The 22851-nt window shown below is 38.2% G+C and overlaps 1 protein-coding gene across 3 annotated transcripts in view; it reads left to right on the forward strand.

Annotated features, from left to right (window-relative positions):
• COL21A1 (collagen type XXI alpha 1 chain) overlaps positions 1-22851 on the forward strand; it is a 367375-nt gene that overhangs the window by 311008 nt on the left and 33516 nt on the right. For all 3 annotated transcript variants that reach the window (XM_027603472.2, XM_027603471.1, XM_027603473.1), the window contains one exon: positions 14748-14801. In XM_027603472.2, the coding sequence (XP_027459273.1) occupies positions 14748-14801 (54 nt within the window). The remainder of the gene's footprint in view (positions 1-14747; positions 14802-22851) is intronic.

Raw genomic sequence — 22851 nt, forward strand, 5'->3', positions numbered from 1 at the left:
AAATATATTCAGTGTTCATCACCAGCCACTTTACCAATAATTCCTAGTCACCATTTTGGTTTATGAAGCTTCTTCTATAGTGTATTCCTTAGGAAGTGCTTGTGAGTACAGTATTCTCTGAATTCTTGTATTTTAACATGTTTTCGTTGTTCTTGCTACTTGAATGACAATTTGGCTGTCACTGTCTTGTTGCTCTCATTATAAACTCTTGTCTCAGTGCTTTTCACTGTTTTTCTTTGAATTTCTTTGAGATGTTGTTCCATGGCTGTTATGTGTACTTCTGAAGTCAACCTAATTGTCTTTCCTGTGTAAGTGGCTTTGTCTTTTCGTATGGAAACCTGGAGGGTTAAAAGAAAACAAAACAAAAACCTTTATGTGAAAAGTCTAAGAGCATAATTTATGTCTCAGAATTAAGAATTCCACTTATCCCAGAATCCTTTTAATAACTGGATTCAGGGCAGGGGGCAGAGCAAGATGGTGGAGGAGTAGGAGACCTGGATTTCGTCTGGTCCCAGGAATTCAGCTGGATAGGGATCAAACCATTCTGAACACCTATGAACTCAACAGGAGATCGAAGAATGGCAACAACTCTCTGAACAGAAAAGCAACCACTTTCTGGAAGGTAGGATGTGTGGAGAAGTGAATCCGAGGTGATATTTGAGAGGCTAGACAGTGGGGGAGGGGGCCTCGCAAGGGAGGGGGCCTCTCAGGGGAGGGGGCCTCTGTCAACTGCTTCTGGTAAGTGATAGAGCAGCAGAGCACAAAATCAGAACTTTTAGAAGTCAGCTCCGCTGAGGGACGTTGCTCCAGTGGCTAAGCAGGGGGTGGAACCCTCACGAGACAGTGTGGTCTCGGGACCCTCGGGGTCACAGAAAGACCGGGGGTGCCTGAGTGCGGCAGAGCTCCTAGGTATCACAGCGGGGAAGCCGGCTGCAGAGACGGAGCCGAGGTGCGGGCTCTCAGCTTGGGGTTGCCATAAATGGTGATCCGCGGCACAGTCGGGCCACTGCTCCTCCAGCAGGGACCCAACAAGCGGCAGATCCGGGGAGACTCCCCTTCCTACCCCCAGAGGAACTGCACGGGAGCACACCGCAGGGATCTGCTGGGTTTGGAGACTCCACACCGAGTCAGGTGCCAGAGATAAAAACGCTTGGTCACAGGCTGGGTGAGCACGGAGTGCGGCCAGAGACTGGAGAGATGGGAGTGACTGCTTTTCTCTGGGGGCGCACTGAGGAGCGGGGCCCCAAGTTCTCGGCTCCTCTGGGCAGAGATTGGGAGGCAACCATTTTCACTCTCATCCTCCAAAACTGTACAGAAAGCTAGCAGGGAACAAAATCTCCTGAGAGCAAACACTAGCAGATTACTTAGCCCGGACCAGGCAAGGGCAGGGCAATTCTGCCTCCGGCAAAGACATTTGGGAACCATGGCAACAGGCCCCTCCCCCAGAAGATCAGCAAGAACAGCCAGCCAAGACCAAGTTTACCAATCAAGGAAAACGGGAGAACTCCAGCGCTAGGGGAATACTGCACATAGAATCCATGGCTTTTTTACCATGATTCTTTAGTCTTTCCAAGTTAATTTTTTTAACTTTTTGTTTTTTTAATTTTTCTTTTTCCCTTTTTCATCCAACATCTTATCAATCCCTTTTTTAAAAAACATTTTTATTTTTCAATTTTAGAGTCATACTCTATCCCTTTATAGTAGTTACCCTTATTTTTGGCATATATATATAAGTTGTTCTCTCTTTAAAATTTTGAGATACAGTTTCTTCTAACAGGTCAAAATATACCCTAAATCTCTAGTGTATGGCTTTGTTCTAGTCTCCTGCCCGATCACATTGTCTCCCTTTTTTTTTCTTTTTTAAGTCCTCTTCTTTCTTTTTTTTAACAACTTCTTATCAATTCCTTTTATAAAATTTTTTATAATTTTCATCTTTACAGTCATATTCCATCCCTTTATTGTATCAACCCTTATTTTTGTACATATATAAGTTTTTCTTTCTTTAAAATTTTGGGAGACACTTTCTTCTAACAGACCAAAATACACCCAAAATCTAGTGTGTGGCACTGATCTATGCACCAGCCTGATCATTTTGATCATATTCTGTTTTTTTTGTTTTGTTTTGTTCTGTTTTTCTTTTTATCTTTTTCTTTTCCTTTTTTTTCTTTTCCTTTTTTCTTTCTTTCCCTTTCTTTTCCCCCAGCTACAGGTCTTTCCTGATTTGTTTAGAGTATATTTTCTGGGGACGTTGTTACCCTGTTAGCATTTTGTTCTCTCATTCATCTATTCTCCTCTGAACAAAATGACAAGACAGAAAAAAATCACCTCAACAAAAAGAACAAGAGGTAGTACCAACTGCCAGGGACCTACTCAATACAGACATTAGTATGATGTCAGACCTAGAGTTCAGAAACATGATTTTAAAGATACTAGCTGGGCTTGAAAAAAGCATGGAAGTTATTAGAGAAACGGTTTCTGGAGAAATAAAAGAACTAAAATCTAACCAAGTCGAAATCAAAAAGGCTATTAATGAGGTGCAATCAAAAATGGGGGCACCAACTGCTAGGATAAATGAGGCAGAAGAGAGAATCAGTGATATAGAAGACCACATGATGGAAAATAAAGAAGCTGAGAAAAAGCGAGGTAAACAACTACTGGATCATGAGGGCAGAATTTGAGAGATAAGTGATACCATGAGATGAAACAACATTAGAATAATTGGGATCCCAGAAGAAAAAAAAGAGAGGGGGGCAGAAGGTATATTGGAGCAAATTATAGCAGAGAACTTCCCTAATTTGGGAAAGGAAACAGGCATCAAAATCCAGGAGGCACCGAGAACCCCTCTCAAAATCAATAAAAGTAGGTCAACACCTCGACATCTAATAGTAAAACTTACAAGTCTCAGAGACAAAGAGAAAATCCTGAAAGCAGCTCAGGGGAAGAGATCTGTAACCTACAATGGTAGAAACATTAGATTGGCAACAGACCTATCCACAGAGACCTGGCAGGCCAGAAAGGACTGGCATGATATCTTCAGAGCACTAAACGAGAAAAATATGCAGCCAAGAATACTATATCCAGCTAGGCTGTTACTGAAAATAGAAGGAGGGATAAAAAGCTTCCAGGACAAACAAACACTAAAGGAATTTGCAAACACGAAACCAGCCCTACAAGAAACATTGAAAGGGGTACTCTAAGCAAAGAGAGATCCTAAAAGCAACATAGATCAGAAATGAACACAGACAGTATACAGGCACTACAAGGCAATACAATGGCACTAAATTCATATCTTTCAATAGTTACCCTGAATGTAAATGGACTAAATGCCCCAATCAAAAGACACAGGCTATCAGATTGGATTAAAAAACAAGCCCCTCAATATGCTGTCTACAGGAGACTCATTTTAGACCCAAAGATACCCCCAGATTGAAAGTGAGGAGGTGGAAAACCATTTACCATGCTAATGGACACCAAAAGAAAGCTGCGGTGGCAATCCTTATATCAGACAAATAAGATTTAAAATTAAAGACTGTAATAAGAGATGAGGAACGACACTCTAAGCTACTTAAAGGTCTATCCAACAAGAAGATCTAACAATTGTAAATATCTATGCCCCTAACATGGGAGCAGCCAATTATATAAGGCAATTAATAACAAAAGCAAAGAAACATATTGACAACAATACAATAATAGTGGGGGACTTTAACACCCCCTCACTGAAATGGACAGATCATCTAAGCAAAAGATCAACAGAGAAATAAAGACTTTAAATGAAACACTGGACCAAATGGACTTCACAGACATATTCAGAACATTCCATCCCAAAACAATGGAATATACATTCTTCCCTAGTGCCCATAGAACATTCTCCAGAATTGATCACATCCTAGGTCACAAATTAGGTCTCAACCAGTACCAAAAGATTGGGATTATTCCCTGCATATTTTCAGACCACAGTGCTTTGAAACTAGAACTTAATCACAAGAGGAAAGTCGGAAAGAACTCAAATACACGGAGGTTAAAGAGCATCCTACTAAAGAATGAATGGGTCAACCAGAAAATTAAAGAAGAATTAAAAAAAATTCATGGAAACCAATGAAAATGAAAACACAACTGTTCAAAATCTTTGGGATGCAGCAAAGGCAGTCCTAAGAGGAAAGTATATAGCAATACAAGCCTTTCTCAAACAAGAAAGGTCTCAAATACACAGCTAAAGGAGCTGGAGAAAGAAGAGCAAATAAAGCCTCACCCCAGCAGGAAAAGAGAAACAATAAAGATCAGAGCGGAAATCAATGAAATAGAAACCAAAAAAAACAGTAGAACAGATCAACGAAACTAGGAGCTGGTTCTTTGAAAGAATTACCAAGATTGATAAACCCCTGGCTAGACTTATCAAAAAGAAAAGAGAAATGACCCAAATCAACAAAATCATGAATGAAAGAGGAGAGATCACAACCAACACCAAAGAAATACAATTATAAAGACATATTATGAGCAACTCTATGCCAGCAAATTAGATAACGAAGAAATGGGTGCATTCCTAGAGATGTATCAACTACCAAAACTGAACCAGGAAGAAATAGAAAACCTGAAGAGACCTATAACCACTGAGGAAATTGAAGCAGTCATCAAAAATCTCCCAACAGACGAGAGCCCAGGGCCAGATGGCTTCCCAGGGGAATTCTACCAAACATTTAAAGAAGAATTAATATCTATTCTTCTGAAACCGTTCCAAAAAATAGAAATGGAGGGAAAACTTCCAAACTCATTTTATGAGGCCACCATTACCTTGATCCCAAAACCAGACAAAGACCCTATCAAAAAGGAGAATTACCAATATCCTTGATAAACATGGATGCAAAAATTCTCACCAAAGTACTAGCCAATAGGATCCCACAGTACATCAAAAGGATTATTCACCACGACCAAGTGGGATTTATTCCTGGGCTGCAAGGTTGGTTCAACATCTGCAAATCATACAATACAATAACAAAAGAAAGAACAAGAACCATATGATCCTCTCAATAGATGCAGAAAAAGCATTTGACAAAGTACAGCATCCTTTCTTGATCAAAACTCTTCAGAGTAGAGGGATAGAGGGTACCTACCTCAATGTCATAAAAGCCATCTATGAAAAACCCACTGCGAGTATCATTCTCAATGGGGAAAAACTAGGTGCTTTCCCCCTAAGGCCAGGAATGTGGCAGGAATGTCCACTATCACCACTGCTATTCAACATAGTATTAGAAGTCCTAGCCACAGCAACCAGACAACAAAAAGAAATAAAAGGCATCCAAATCGGCAAAGAAGAAGTCAAACTCTCATTCTTTGCAGATGATATGATACTTTATGTGGAAAACCCAAAAGACTCCACCCCAAAACTGCTAGAACTCATACAGGAATTCAGTAAAGTGGCAGGATATGAAATCAATGCACAGAAATCAGTGGTATTCCTATACACCAAAAACAAGACAGAGGAAAGAGAAGTTAAGGAATAGATCCCATTTACAATTGCCCCCAAAACCATAAGATACCTAGGAATAAATCTAACCAAAGAGGCAAAGAATCTGTACTCAGAAAACTATAAAATACTCATGAAAGATATTGAGGAAGACACAAAGAAATGGAAAAACTTTCCATGCTCATGGATTGGAAGAACAAACATTGTGAAGATGTCAATGCTACCTAGAGCAATCTACACGTTCAATGCAATCCCCATCAAAATACCATCCACTTTTTTCAAAGAAATGGAGCAAATAATCCTAAAATTTGTATGGAACCAGAAAAGACCCCGAATAGCCAGAGGAATGTTGAAAAAGAAAAGCAAAGCTGGCAGCATCACAATTCCGGACTTCAAGCTCTATTACAAAGCTGTCATCAAGACAGTATGTTCCTGGCACAAAAACAGACACCTAGATCAATGGAACAGAATCGAGAGCCCAGAAATGGACCCTCAACTCTATGGTCAACACATCTTCGACAAAGCAGGAAAGAGTGTCCAATGGAAAAAAAGACAGTCTCTTCAACAAATGGTGTTGGGAAAATTGGACAGCCACATGCAGAAGAACAAAACTGGACCATTTCCTTACACCACACACAAAAATAGACTCCAAATGGTTGAAAGACCTAGATGTGAGACAGGAGTCCATCAAAATCCTAAAGGAGAACACAGGAAACAATCTCTTTGACCTCAGCTGCAGCAACTTCTTCCTAGAAACATCGCCAAAGGCAAGGGAAGCAAGGGCAAAAATGAACTATTGGGACTTCATCAAGATAAAAAGCTTTTGTACAGCAAAAGAAACAGCCAACAAAACCAAAAGACAACCGACAGAATGGGATAAGATATTTGAAAATGACAGATAAAGGGCTAGTGTCCAAAATCTATAAAGAACTTATCAATCTCAACACCCAAAGAACAAATAATCCAATCAAGAAATGGGTAGAAGACATTAACAGACATTTTTCCAAAGAAGACATCCAAATGGCCAACAGACACATGAAAAAGTGCTCAACATCGCTCGGCATCAGGGAAATCCAAATCAATACCTCAATGAAATACCACCTCACACCATTTAGAATTGCTAAAATTACAAGTCAGGAAATGACAGATGTTGGCAGGGATGCTGAGAAAGGGGAACCCTACTACACTGTTAGTGGGAATGCAAGCTGGTGCAGTCACTCTGGAAAACAGTATGGAGGTTCCTCAAACAGTTGAAAATAGAGCTACCCTACGATCCAGCAGTTGTACTTCTGGGTATTTACCCCAAAGATACAAATGTAGGGATCCAAAGGGGTACGTGCACCCCGATGTTTATAGCAGCAATGTCCACAATAGCCAAACTGTGGAAAGAGCCAAGATGTTCATCAACAGATGAATGGATAAAGAAGAGGTGGTATATATATACAATGGGATATTATACAGCCATCAAAAGGAATGAGATCTTGCCATTTGCAACGACTTGGATATAACTGGAGGGTGTTATGCTGAACGAAATATGTCGATCAGAGAAAGACAGATATCATATGACTTCACTGATACGAGGAATTCTTAATCTCAGGGAACAAACTGAGGGTTGCTGGAGTGGGGGTGGGTGGGAGGGATGGGGTGGCTGGGTAATAGACACTGGGGAGGGTATGTGTTATGGTGAGCGCTGTGAATTGAAGACTGTTGAATCAGAGATCCATACCTTTGAAAGCAATAATGCAATATGTGTTAAGAAAAAAAAAAAGATAGGAAGGGAAGAATGAAGGGGGCGAAATTGGAGGGGGAGATGAACTATGAGAGACTGTGGACTCTGCAAAACAAACTGAGGGTTCTAGAGGGGAGAGGGGTGTGAGGATGGGTTAGCCTGGTGATGGGTATTAAAGAGGGCACGTTCTGCATGGAGCACTGGGTGTTATGCACCAACAGTGAATCATGGAACATTACATCAAAAACTAATGATGTAAGGTATGGTGATTAACAACAATAAAAAGTTTAAAAATATGTGGATTCAGGGCTCCTTTTAATTCTGGAGTATTATCTTGGATTATAGTTTTTTAAATATGTATATATAATTAAGGTTTTATTGATTTATTTTAGAGAGAGAACATGATTGGGAGGGGCAAAAGGACAGGGAGAGAGAATCTCCGTGCTGAGCACGAATCCCGATGCGGGGCTTCATGTCATGACCCTGAGATCACTAACTGAGCTGAAACCAAGAGTCTATCACTTAACTGACTGAGCCACTCAGGTGCCCCTTGGATTATAGTTTTAAATAGAAGTTCTGTTACATTGTTTTAATTTATATCTAAGGACTCTAATTTTAGATATGTTGTGACTTCTTGAACTATCTTCTACCTCTACCACTTTCCTGACCTTTTTAATTTTTTTTAAAAAATTCATTTTTATTGGCTATGTTTAGTTTTTGTTCTCAGTGCCTTTAAAAATTTAAAGTTAAATATTTTCTCCTTTAGTTTCTAGTAATTTGTGATAGCTGAGATTATTCTATTTCCTGAATTCTTATTTTATATCATCCTTGTTTACATCTGAAAAATACTTGTGTAACATTAATCCAGGTTATGGCATTTTGTTGCAGTTTTTTCCTTCATGTTTATTTTTGTGTGAGGGAAATTTATTGAAATGTTTGGATTCTCATTTTCTGTTTTTCATTTAATAGTTTTGTTTAGATATTGTCTGCAAAGTTTCTCAATTTGAAATGTTTTACATATATTTAGACCTCTAATAGGGGTGTAAAAGTTTGAGTGGCTTAATAGGCTTCTTATATCTTGAGCATCTCCTTTTTATGTATAGTAAAGTTTGATGTTTATTTAATGGAATTGTTTATTGGGATGGGTTAAGTATCTTCTTTTGGGGAGGTGGAGAAATGAGAAGTACAATGTGTGCATTTAAGATTTCTGTGGCACATTTAAGAGTAGCTGTCCAGCAAGGAGTTAAATCCTGATAAGGAGCTCTATCTCATTGGGAGAGAGGAAGGAATGGGAGAGTGAACAGAACTGGAAGGGATTATGGTAGGAGCGTGCTTCTCCCTCTGCTACTCCCCCTGCTTGTGCTCACTTGTATGTACTCTTTCTCTCCACTCTCTTTGACAAATTAAATCTTTAAGAGAGAGAGAGAGGGGTAAGGAAAAAAAAAAAAAAAGAATGGGTGGATGAAAATTCAGGTTAGTGTGCTGGTTTGGTGGCAAGATGGTTGACTTCCGTTTTCTCTAAAGAAGTGCAAATTGTCACCGGTTGAGAGGGAAAACGTAGTTTTTGTTGATTGGAGAACTTTTTATTTAGCTGTGTAGAAAACATGGCCCAGAGGCGATTAAAGAAATAGAAAAGCTGCGTTGAAGTCTCATTGAAGCTGGAAGTTACAGTCTGTGTAACTGTCCTACTATTTTCTCCAGAAATAGAGAAGCTGCGTTGAAGTCTCATTGAAGCTGGAAGTTACAGTCTGTGTGACTGTCGTACTATTTTCCCCCTCACATTGTTACACTTATATTATACTATACTTAGACTATAGCATTGCTGTACTGGGTCTGAGGAGGCTTTCAGTTTGATTTACTGAATATTGAGGTTTGCCTAAGCAAGTGCAGCAGATGAACAGTGAGGTAAAGGGATGAGAATTTCAGTTAGCAATTGAAATACTGAAAAACAGTGTTTAAACTGGGTATGAAGAGACGTGAACCCAGGACAGGACACACGATAGCAAGAGACATAATTTATTGGATACTTACTACATGCCTGGCTCTTTTCCCAGCACTTTATATGCATTCTCACATTAATCTCATAAATCACTGAACTGTAGGTAAAAAAAAAAAATTTATCCTTTTACAGATGAGGAAACTAAGAATGGAGATTAATAACTTGTCCAAGATCACGCAGCCATAATTCAATAACCAATGAAAATTCCTTTCACCAAATTGTTGAAAAATCACGTTACGCCCAAATAATCTTTCTCAAATATAGAAAATGTTGATGAAACTATTGACTCTATTGTTTTTATGATGTTTTAAAATATTAAAAGAGTAACTATTTTTTAGATACTTATTTTTTCTAAAAATGCTAAACCATAGCAGTAGAAATATAAAAAGACTGTATTATTTGAAAGAATGCAACGTAAAAGAAATCATAAGACAAAGGATAGTTAAGACCCCAACTTTTTGGTGGCAATGGAGCAGCTAACTTTTATGAATCTTCCCTTCTGTTCCTAGAGATGTGCAAGGCACTTTCACAAAGCCTCTTAATTTATTTTGTTAAAAAAAAAATCTTACGACATTGGGAGTATTAATGTCACTTAGACAGTAAGGTCAGATTAAGACAGATGAATTAATTTATCCAGAAGTGTATTCAGTTACACAACAGAGATAGAATTCCAGGCCTAGTTTGTGTGGTTCCCCTCTCTGCATGATTCCTCCTAAACTTCTTGTCTGTTTATTTGGTAAGCAGGGAGAAGCTTCCCTAAGTCTTAGATCTTCGGTATATGTTTTGGCATGCTAGAGATTTGTTTACAAACTAAGAATCAACCATGTAGTAAGATCAAAGTCAAAATAAAGTATTTAACAATAAAATAAGGAAACTCCTCAAGATTAAATTATATTTTAATGGTCACCCACCTGATTTTGAGGGTTGCCATGGCCACAGACTAAATTATTCTCCATTCTTTTAATTTTTTTGTGGGTAAGTACCAGAGGCCATAGCATGAAAGGAAATATACATGCAATGCAATTTTACATGTCTGTTTTTGGTTAAATTTCCTTCTTAAAAATAGCTGCTTTTTGTGGAATAAATCATCTTTGACATTAGCTGTAGAAACTGGATTTAGAAATAATGTTTCAAGTAACATTTTTTCAATTCTTTTATATTAAGAAAGAAATTAATAGGATAGCAAAATAATAAATGAGAGCTAGGGACATGCTATATGCGTTTTTCCACCGGTCAAACAAATATACACATACCACGTTCTCCAGGCCATGAAAGCAATCAAATGATCAGGTTAGGTTCTGCTCACAATACTGAATTTCACAGGTTGTGTATTGCCTTTAATTATTTTATGGAAAATGGCCCAAAAGAAATCATCCTTCATCTCCCAGTGAAACATTATTCAGGCATTCAAGAAGACACTTACTTCTAGGTAAAGATGATTTACCACCATCTTTTGATAACCAGTGTGCATAATTTTACAACAGCAAATGCTGTAGCCCTATGCATCAATGTTTTCCTCATTTCCTTTATCCCCTCGAAATTAAACATTTAAGAATAAACAACCCATTTCTCCTTCCTTGATATGCTTTAGTGTTTATAAAGAAGGGGACTATACCTTTTGCTCAGCACAATTCTAAGTATTCTAAGTAATAATAATAAAAAAAACTCATGTAGATGTTTCTTGCCTTTAAAGAATGTGCAAGTCAGGAAAACAACACCTGTATAAACAAGATACCTGTTGAACAGCTTGGCCATCCTAAAACTCCATGCCAAGTGTAAAGCTATATATACAGTGTCGTTGTAGAGAGGTGTTGGTAAGAGCAGAAAGGATGTGTAAGTATCTTGAGATCTGGGCTAGAGCAAGGGCTACTGTATCAGCACTTTTTGGGAACCTGTTGGAAATGCTGATTCCTGTTAAATCAGAAACTCTGGAGTGGAGTCCACAGTTTGCAGTCTAACAAATTCTCCAGGAGATTCTGATGCGGCTAGTGTAAGAATCACTGCTGTAGATGATAAAGAATAGGTGACATTTTGTTCATATAATTATGTATCATGATGTACATGAAGTAGGAATAAAAATAAATCCTCAAATAATTTGGGGACTTCGTTATTGATAATCTTTGATGATGATTAGTTACTTTTTACAAAACCTCCTGCTAATTGGAAAAAAATAAGATTGGGTCATCAGAGAAGTAAGAGGAGAAATTTTTACCAAAGTAGTTATGTAATCCCAGATTTATTTTTTCTACTATTTGACAACTGCCCTCCTCCATCTATATACAGAAGAGCTAAACTACAGATTTGCTTAGCAAGTCACATATGACAGTATCTGGAAGTATGGGCAGGTACATGGCCTAAAGACTTACAGATATGCCATGGTCCTCAGATCATCAGAATCAGTTGGACTTCTGTTAAAACCAAATGCTGGGCTCCACCATCCGGAGTTTCTGATTCATTAGGTCTGCAGGAGGGCTTGAAATTTTGCCCTTTGAAGTTCCCACATGAACTGAAGCTGAGCTGGCTGATGTGGAGGCCATACATGAGAACCAATGGCTTGGGTGAATCCTCCTGACTATTAATATGAATGTTAAGTTTAGGTATAGTCATTGCAGTATTTCTCTGTTGTATTAGGTCCTGACACATCCCTTTAATTTTTCAGACTTTTTGACCTAGAGCTTTTAAACTTAGTGGATCCTACATATATCTTTGTTTCTCTTCGGTATTTTCATAAGCTTTTCTGTAGCACCCCAATGGCTAGCAGCACCTCCTCCTCCCAATTTGGTTAATTTACAGGAAAACATTATTCTTTGCTCGCTCTGTTGTCAGCTGTCAGCTTGTCAGCTAGTGTTTGTAAGTACAATTGGAACAGATGAACTATTTGGCTTGAGTTGGTATTTCACTGTGCTTATGAAATGCAAGAATTCATGAAAGTGGGAGAATCCATGTTTCCATAATGTGATATGGTTGAATTTTTTTTTTCTAAGTGCTGATTATGTTAGCCAGGTTTTATTTGTTCTTCCTTCTGTGATTCATTTTCTACGGTTTTGGGAAATTCATTAGAATATGAAACTATGGAAAACAATGTTGGCATGTGCATCAGTACATTTATTCCAAGACTCTTTCACCCTTAGACCTATTTCCACTCAGGCATTTGAAGCATTTACAAGAAAAAGGCTTTTGCTCTCCTTTCTTGCTCTCATGTAGAATGAAGTGTTTTCTCTGGTACGAAACAAAGTGTGGCATAATTGCAGAGAACTTTGCTTGTTATGATGCAATACTTTGCTGAACAGAAGACAAAATCATGGCTCCTAATGACTGTTAGGTTTCAAAAAGCCTAAATGTTGGAGGGTGTGCCTGTGTGTGTATTTTAAGAGGCTTATTCCCCCTCTCCCCGCCCTTTATTATACTGCCCCTGATAGTTTAATAGCTGTACTGATATGTAAATATTATACATTTTAGGAACAAATTCAGCTAATATTTATTGTTAAGTATGTATAGATACTTTTACATACACTGGCAATTTGGGAAAAGTCTTGAGGATGCAAAAGGGTGGGTATCAAATAAGATGCCTAAATAATTTAAGCATAGTATTTTAAAGGCATATAACTAAGAACTATGTTAGTTTTTACAGCCATCTAAAAATAAATATTTTAGGTGTTAATTTTAAAGAGGCGGATATTAAGTTAAAGTGTCAAATAATTTCAAGTAATAACTTATAAGTAACTCCATTTTTAATGAAAGCTTTATTTTGGTTTTAAAATGCAACTGTTGGGTGGCACGGTTAAATTAGAATGATCAATTCTGATAGATCCAGAAGAATGATCCAATCCATTGGCTCCATTCCAAGAGAATGATCAACTTTAAAGTAAAAAGTAAAATAAAAATAAATACGAAAGGATTGATGGAAACCTTGATCACATTTCCTTTGGCAATGAAAGTAATGTCCTACTCTCATAAGAATGAGTGTACAGTATCAGAGTTATTTTATAAATTAACTCAATTATCTGCTGCCATAATAGATTTGATATTTATATAGTCACTTCATGAATTCCATAATAAATTATTTGATGTCAGGAAGAGTTAAAATCAATAATCCAGAAAGAATTTTTAAATTTCATATGTATTTTATATAATCCATTTTTATTTTTTATTTTATTTCTCTTATTGAGTACTAGAAGGCTTTTAAATTCTAGATACTAATTTGCTAACCCTTTGTTATTACATGCAAGTTTATTCTAATCTGTAGTCTGTCTTTAGACTTTTAAAATATCTTTTGATAAGCCATTATATTTTTAGTAGAGTCAGATAATCAAAATTTATTATGGTTTGTTTTATTACATTTTACTTAAAAAATTATATTCTCTGCCCCCAAATTATAAATATAGTTTCTTATGTTTCCTTCAAAAGGATTTAAAATTCTGTTTTTCATACCTTGGTCTTATTTCCTCTGTGTGTGCATGTGTGTGATTATTCAGTTTTAATTTTTTAAATTATATTTAATAGTCCAAGTACCATTTGCTGCAGTTACAGTTCCTTTCCAGATACTGAACTTATTGAAGGCAGTTTTGGGCTCCCTTTTCTGTTCCACTGATCTTTTATCTCTCCCTGGGTTGGTATACACTCTTAACTCCCATAGCTGGATATGTGTTCAGGAACAAATTCATTTCACCCTCTTGGTCTTCTCCTAAATTGTCTTGGCTATTCGGTAATTTGTTTTTCTGCTTAAATCCTATAATCATTTTGCCACATTACAGCAAAAATCTTCTTGGGATTTCTTTTGAAAATGCATTAAATTTTGATTAATTTGGAGACATCTAACATCTTTGTTCTATGAAGACTTTATAGCTTCAAGACTGTTAATGAGTTTTTTTTATTATGTTAATCACCATACATTACATCATTAGTTTTTGATGTAGTGTTCCATGATTCATTGTTTGTGCATAACACCCAGTGCTCCACGCAGAATGTGCCCTCTTTAATACCCATCACCAGGCTAACCCATCCTCCCACCCCCTCCCCTCTAGAACCCTGTTTGTTTTCAGAGTCCATCGTCTCTCATGGTTCGTCTGCCCCTCCAATTCCCCCCCTTCATTCTTCCCCTCTTGCTATCTTCTTCTTTAAAAAAAAAAGAATGAGTTCTTCTATCCATAAACAGCATATATATTTCCACTTATTTAGGTGCTTTACCTATTTTGTTAATAGAAATCTATAATTGTGCCTAAAAACATCCTGTACTATTGTTAGAATTTTTCTTTGATATTAACTAGATAATAGCAAACAAAATTTTGAGTATTTTATTGAAGTATGGTTGACATACAATGTTACATTTTTTTAATTGAAGTGTTATAGACAATTCCAGGTGTACAGCATAGTGATTCACCAATTCTGTATCAAGTATAGTTGCCATCCATGACCATGTAACTTATTAATAATAGTAACAACCTAGAAGTAATTTTTCTGTTTGTATCTAAGGTACTTTAATATTTAATGTTATATATTATTATTTTATAAGCATGCCTGAAAATGGAATTCTCTCTTTTTTTTTTTATCTTCAAAAGGGAGAAGCAGGACCTCCAGGTGCTCCAGGTCAGGATGGATCACGAGGAGAGCCTGTGAGTACCTTTTGAATTCAGTTCTAAAGACTGAAGTTCTTTTCCTGTCATAAAATCCTCTATTTAAATACTCCTCTCAGGTTCCCTGTGCTTTGTTCAGTGACTTCCAGACTTAGAGGTTAAAGCAGCTCTTTGTGGAACATTGTAAAATATTGAAAAATTTAATCGTTTTTTACAAAACAGGAAGAATGTCACTAGCAGAAAATTCACGTGCAGTATAAATTACAATCATGAGTACTTGTGCCCACACAAACAAATGGCTAATACGAACAACATGGTCTGTTGCTGAGCCTTCAGTGAGTGTCGCTTTGACACTGGTTCATTGTTTTGTAGTATGCCCACTGGGGTCATGTGTTCAATAAAAATTGGCATAAGGAAAAATGATTGAGAAAGTACTGGAGCTGAATCCTGGATATATGTGTTTTCAGCAAGTGTGCCAGATGACTCAACTTCACTTGCCATTTTCCCCAACTTTTATTCCTACAACTCATGGCCAACATTGGCCAACATTGAAATACCTGCTGGTCTCATTTTATTCATCAAAGTAACTTAAGGGGTATTTAAATTTAGGGGAATTTGCAGCTTATTTTGGGGATGACTAGGTTAAGAAATTTAAAAATAGCCAAGATACGTTGCATTTTTTCACAGTGTTCAGGTGAGTACTCAGAATTCAAATATTGGACAAAGAGGGAGAGCAGAATCACCAAAGCTTTTTAAGTTGGGTGAATGGATTGACTTACTCTTAGACTCATTCAATCAAATATTTTTTGAGTTCTCATCTTGTGTATTATAATGCACTGGGGCAAGTTCTCTATGTATCTACTGCCTTCACAGAGCTTATAATCTAGTTTGGAAGACAGCAAAAAAATGATGCAAATAATTACCAACCTGAGGCAGTTTATAGTAAGTGCCGAATAGGGAATTTAACATGGAATCAGAAGGCCAGGGTTTAAAGATAATTTCTGTTACATTCCAGCTGTGCAAGCTTGGGTAAATCAGTTCACATCTCTGAAAACCTTTCTCCTTATCTGTGAAGTGTACATACTTACGATATCCACTTTGCTGTGTTGTTGTGAGGCTTTCATAGGAAACATATGGAAAAAAACTATGAAAACATTGCACAAATGCATAGAGTCCTCCTAAGCGCAAAAAGAATATAGGTGGGAATACGAACTGGCACAGCCACTGTGGAAAACAGTATGGAAGCTACTCAGAAAATTAAAGTAGAACTACCCTATGATCCTGGAAATGTACTACTGGCTATTTACCCAAAGAATATGAAGACACAAATTCAAATAGCTACATGCACCCCGATGTTTATTGCAGCATTATTTACAATAGCCAAATTATGGAAGCAGCCCAAGTGTCCATCGACTGAAAATGGATAAAGAGGTGATTTTATATCTATCTGTCATCTATCTATCTATATAGGTATAGATATATGAATATTATTCAGCCATAAAAAAGAATGAAGCCTTGCCATTTGCAACAACACGGATGAAGCTAGAGAGTATTACGATAAGAAAAATAAGTCAGTCAGAGAAAGACAAATACCATTATTTCACTCATGTGGAATTTAAGAAGCAAATAAAAGGGAACAAAAAGAGAAAAATCAAGAATCAGACTATTACAGACAACAACTTAATGAATGCTAGAGGGGAGAGTGGCGGGGGATGGGTTAAATAGGTGATGGGGATGAAGGAGTGTACTTATGATGAGCACCAGGTGAGGTATGAAATTAATGAATCACTATATTGTACACCTGAAACTAATATAACACTGTGTTCACTAACTTGAATTAAAGTAAAAACTCAACAAAAAAAAGAATGTAGAAAGGGAATCTTGTATCTTGAGGTGATCGAGAAGTTTTTATCAAGGATTTGGGGCTAGATTTGATCATAAAAGGATGACTGGGAAAGAAAGGAAGACCAGAGGGAGGTGCATGAGTGAAGACACACAGGTAGGATGGTTAAGTGTGTGCCTAAGAAATAATGAGATGATCTGAAAGCGGCCCTGAGGCTGTAGTGATAGGAAGTGAAGTTGGGAAGGTGGGATAGGTTCATCAGATGGAAATCCTCGACTGTGAATTCGGGAAGTAAGCTCTATTCACTTGGCATGGCAGTGATATGAGAAAAAAAGAGTTAACATGATGCAGAGTAGTGCTTTAGAGGTAATTATGAGCTACATGTGTATGCAGGATGGACTGAAAGGAGAAGAGATTGGAATCAGGACACTAACAAGCTGGCTATTTTGACAGACCGGGCACAGGCAAATAAGGCCTCAACAAGGATATGAATTGGACTGGAGTGTGAGCTCATATCTGACTCATAATTTTTATGATTAAGGAAGAATTCTAAGACTTGCTAACTGGATATGAGAACCGGGTATGTTTGTTTCTGTTCTTCTTGTGAGAGAATGTAAGGTGTGTGTGCACACAAACACATGGGTGTGCAGGTACGCGAACACAGGGGGCGGGGGAAGGAAGACAGCTGAGAGAACCAGAAAGTTGAAAAGAAAGAGAAGATGGAAATAAGAGACAGTTGAAATGAAAACCAGGTTATAATTTGAGTTGGTTATGTTCAAAATCTTGGTGAGTCAGTTATTTGGAATTTATGACTCATTTTCCCACAGAAACAATGTTAGAAAGGGCAGACTGACCAGCAAGTCTACAGGAACCATCATGTGACAGGAGCAGCATATATTTACATGAAAAATAATACGATTGCAATCCTGTTAATGAAACCAAATAGAATAGGGAATTAGAAGTGCTTGAGGGGCTGTTTTCCTCTTCCAAGGCTGCCTGTTTCTCCCTGCAGCCAGAAGCAGATGCTGATTTGTGTTTTCCTCTGCCCTTCCTGCCCCCACTTTACTCAAGATTGACCTCTGTCTAGAACTTTTGCACTAGCGTAAATTTCCATCTCAGGCCCTTCTGATTTCAACCTTTCTTTGCTCCCTCCCAACATTCACCGCATTCGCAGAATGTGTAAGGCATTGGGTTTAGTGAGAGGGAAATACAGAGACTGCCCATGGAGGCTTACACCCTCGCAGAGGAGAGAGACCGTAAAAGGATAAAGAAACAAAAGCTAAATCACAGAGTTCTAAAAAAGGCAAGCAAGGTGCTGGAGCAGGGAATGGTAGTGGGATAGCAGAAGTATTTAGAATATAATCTCTTCTAAACCAGCCAGGTAGAAAACTGGGAGTTACCAAGAGAAACTCTTCAGACTCTTTCCTACTCCATCCCACCAGATCACAGAAGGCAAGAACGGTCCTTTGCCCCTTCTCTCCCTCTGTCTCTCTTTCCTGCCAACCATGGGAGAGGAAACCAGGTTTCCTATGCCAGAAGACATACTCTCTTAGGAAAGCAATTAATAGATTGAGCATCTAAAATTGGCCCATGTTATCTGGATAGAATTCTTCTGGTCTGTATTCTTTTACACTGAAGAACAGAATTATGAATTATTCTCTTCTTTAGGCCATTAATGAAAACTTGGTTGTTAGAAGTAACATCTTTGGGGCACCTGGGTGGCTCAGTTGGTTAAGCAACTGCCTTCGGCTCAGGTCATGATCCCGGAGTCCCGGGATCGAGTCCCGCATCGGGCTCCCTGCTCAGCGGGGAGTCTGCTTCTCCCTCAGACCCTGCCCCCTCTCATGCTCTTTCTCTCTCTCATTCTCTCTCGAATAAATAAATAAATAAATAAAATCTTTAAAAAAAAAAGACGTAACATCCTTTGAGGACTGATCTTTACCATTTTTGGAAAAGCTTTGAAAACAGGAAAAAAATGAAAGTTTATGTATTCGATGATGCAAAGAAATGAATACTCTTCCATTGTGTGTGGATGCTGCATATAAGTATTTATAATGAATGATTTGGCCCCACTAAAAAGGACGTGTTCACTTTATTTGTTCTATAATGTGACAGCCAAGAAAACTAATGGAGCTTAAGTTGGAAGGACAGAAGCTCTTAGAAAAATGCTTTAAAGCTAATTAAACACAGCTTATAGCAGCTGGATGATGACTCATCCCTGTAAGCAGATGGATAAATATGAACACTAACTGCTGGAACGCAAATTGAGGACAAAGGCTGTATTTCATTGGGAAAGGATTATATTGTCTAAAGTGCAATTACATCCTAACGGCTGTACTTTGAATTTTAAAGCCTAGTATTGGTCAGTCCTAATAGTAGTTTACCCGCAAAGGTAATTTACTTTCTAAGTGGCAAGTTATATGTACCTGACTTCAATCCAGGTGACTGTAAACTCCATTCTAACACTTGGTGGACCTATTATAGTTGGTTTCAACCATGTAATGCTGTGTTGAAGGATTATATAATCTTGTCACTCACTCAACAAACATTTACTGAGTGTCTGCCTTGTACCAGACATTATATTACTCAAGGAGAATGTGAAGACTAATTTGTCACGGCCATGCCCTCCAGCATTCATGAGCCAGCAGATGACAGTGTAGTAGAAATGTTAGGGAGATAGGCACAGGGGATCTTGTGAAGTTGGAGAAGATATGTATAACACTAAATGAGTTCAGGACCATCTGAGCCCGATTCATTTTTCTTTTCTTTTCAATAATAGCATTATTGAGATATAGTACACATACTGTATGTTTCACTTGTTTAAAGTGTATAGGGATATGTTGCTAAACAAGGTACTCTCTTATCCAAATTCTGGAACATAAATAGGACTTGGCTAGTTGTTTGGCCTGGCAAGGCAGAAACTTGTAGTATGTTCCAAAATGTAGAAGTAAAAAAAAAAAAAAAATCATGATACTTTAGAAAAAGCTGATTCTAGTTCAGGCTGCTTAGGAGTTATGGAAGGAAGGAATGGGATAGAAATACAAGATGAGGTTGTGGGTGTAGGTAGCAGCCCTGTCTGTGTCGTTCGAACTTAAATCCGAGAATGGTGGGATCTTTTAAAGGTTTCAAGTAGGTGAATTGATCAGATTCAGAAAGTTTGAGAAAGATCACTCTGACAGCAGAGTAGAGGATGGATGAAGGTGAGCCAAGGTATAGAGGACCGAGCCTGGCAGCCGGCTAGCTGAGCTCTGCCCCCTGCAGTTACAACCAGGCCAGGAACATTCAGAGTGGGGCGGCAGGACAAGTGGGACTGATTTGAAATGAACTGAAGTGGAACCAGCAGAGCTTGAGGATTAATTGGATGTCGCACTTAAGACGAAAAAGGTTGATTTTCAAAGTCCTACCTCATGGATGATGACATAGGAAGACCAAGCAATAAGCAGAAAAGAGAGCAAGAAGAATCAGTGTGGGCTGGGGGAGGATCCTAAAGTATTGTCAAATAGAACCTATCTAGATAATAACAAAGGCATTTAAATAGGTGGCCTATGCTTTGGGTAATTAGCAAAGAATAGACACGACTAATAAAATTCTAATAAGAAATAGTGGGTCAGGGGCGCCTGGGTGGCTCAGCCGTTAAGCGTCTGCCTTCAGCTCGGGTCATGATCCCGGGGTCCTGGGATCGAGCCCCACATCGGGCTCCCTGCTCGGCGGGGAGCCTGCTTCTCCCTCTCCCGCTCCCCCTGCTTGTGCGCTATCTCCCTCTCTCTGTGAAATAAGTAAATTAAAAAAAAAAAAAAGAAAAAAAAAATAGTGGGTCAGATTCAAGGAAATTTTAGGAGAATTTTGTGAATACTACGGATAGTAGGTTGAAAAATACTCCCCTCCCTCCCCACCAGGATCATCAGACTCTAATGCCTGAAACCTGTAAATGTTATCTCATTTGATTAAAGGGTCTTTGCAGATGTGATTAAATTAGGATATTGTGATGAGGAAGTTATCCTGGGTTATCTGAGGGGTGGCTGATCCCAGTTGAAAACCCTAAGAGCAGAACTGAAGCTTCTCAGAGGCCAGCCCTGAGATCATGGTGGCTGATATTGGAGCAACGTGGCCCCAAGTTGAGGAATGCTGGCAGCTCCAAGTTGGTAGAGACGAGGAATGGATTCTCCCCTAGAGCCTCTGTGGGGAGTGCAACGCTATCAAGACCCGGACTTCAAACTTCTGGCCTCCAGAACTGTGAGGGAATAAAATAGTGTTGTTTTAAACAACCAAGGATGTGGTGATTTTTTACTGCAGGCACAGGAAACTCGCACACTGGGCTTTTCATCTAGTGACATTTTGTTTAGCAATGGGCCCGTGTAAAAAGGCATGTGAGCACATACTGATACCGAGCAAACACTTGGCAGCACCTGTACTGATTAAAAACATTTGGGATTAAAGCAAATCAACAAGTTTAAATGACGATTTGGTTAAAAGCAGGGCTCTTCAGCCACCACTATTTTCTGATTGATAAATTTCGTTAACCTCTCACGTGTTTTTAAAAACTTAGTTCATCCACTTCTCGTTTTTCTGCATTTTTGCATCATTCTGTTTAGTAACTTTTAGCCCATGTGTCTTCTCTGTACTCCTCATCATCTTGCAAAGTAGGAACAGTTTTAATGTCCGATACTAAATGTATTACGCATATAAACTGTGTAAAATGTATACATACCTAAACATAATTTAAAATGAGATACTTTATGAATGTGTATGTATAAGAAATAATTTATGTGGTAAACATACAGTTTAATCCTGTTTTGGTTATTTTGCGTATTTTTTTCTCCAGGCCTGTTTTTGATGTCTGTTAGGTTCTATTTTTGCTTATTGGTACTTTATTTTCTCCCCTGAGCATGCCATTGTTTTTGTAAGACATTATAAAAAAATTAAGGGCTGGATTTTGAGTATTTTACAGTGTTTCAGTTTTTAAAAAAGATCTTAAGCTTGTCAGACTACATTTTGTGCCAAGGAATAAAGAAAAATCAGATTGCTTCAAGGAATCCTGAGTTGTTGGAATTATATTTTCTGAACTTCTCACCAATAACTGCTTTTATCTTGGACAGTTAGGTGGATGAGGTGACAAGGCAGCAGCCCACCAAAATTCACCAGTAGTTGAAAACCGAAAACTGGAAACACTTGTATTTGACCAAATTATGATGACCAGCTACTTTGCCATAGCTAGTTGTTGCTGGCCAAACTCTCTGCAGTATCTATGTTTCCTCTGCTGCTTCATCTTCGCAATTCTTGACCTGGTGCTCAATACTGGTGACCTGCTGTATCTAGTGTTACATTTTTGCTCAGTCTGAGGCATTTGCTTGCTAGTTCTCTCCTGATCGACCAGCCCCGGGTGGCTCAGGGTGAAGATGTGTAGGCAGGGCCTGGATCCCATTCCTTGAGTCAAGATCCCTGAAGCTTCATGAGGATGAGAGAAAGGATGATACATTTTCTGGACCTATGGAGGTGAGCACATGTTTCTTAAATAAGGATGTGTTAAGCCTTTGTATTCTGGAAATGTTTGCTGTATCATTTTCCTAGGGATGAAGATGTGAGGGTCACTGTACTATATCTGAGGACATTGGCTCATAGAGGCTTTTGCTGCCTTTCCTCATGTCTTTCAAATTCTTGCTAAACTGCATGTTGTGCTTGTAATGTTAGCTGCTGAACTGGTCCGAGTCATCATGTTCTTAAGAGACAAATAGGTCTTTTGTTTCATCACCTTCTCTTTGGGGTGATTATTTGACATGTCATTTTTATGCTTATAAAGCCAAAGACATCCATAAAATTCTTGGGAAATTTCATGTTGAAAGGCTATGGTGGTTTCCCGTGTGGTATAATTCACTTTATTGTCTTAGTAATGTGGAGGGATCTTTATTTACCTACTTGACTGTATTTTTTATTTATATTGAGAAAAAAGGTTAAGGGGGGGAAAAAAACCCGAATTCTGTCATTGTTCCTGTTTGATTTGCATTGAGTGGCCAGCTTTTTGAGGTCTTCTGTACAGATTTGTAACATTTTTTTCCCACTCTTGTTTCAGGCACGAGGAGGGGCACATTGTTGGTATGTGTTGAGTGAAACAACCTTAACCTGATGTCTCCTAAGAATTTCACATGGCATTTCTTAGTGTGAAGGCATCTCACTCACATAAAACAACTTAGAATGTTTGAAAAATTCAGTTGTATTTATTATTTTAATAATCCCCTGCTAATTCCAGGA

This window comes from Zalophus californianus, chromosome 7, assembly GCF_009762305.2.
Source record: "Zalophus californianus isolate mZalCal1 chromosome 7, mZalCal1.pri.v2, whole genome shotgun sequence".
Classification (NCBI taxonomy): domain Eukaryota; kingdom Metazoa; phylum Chordata; class Mammalia; order Carnivora; family Otariidae; genus Zalophus; species Zalophus californianus.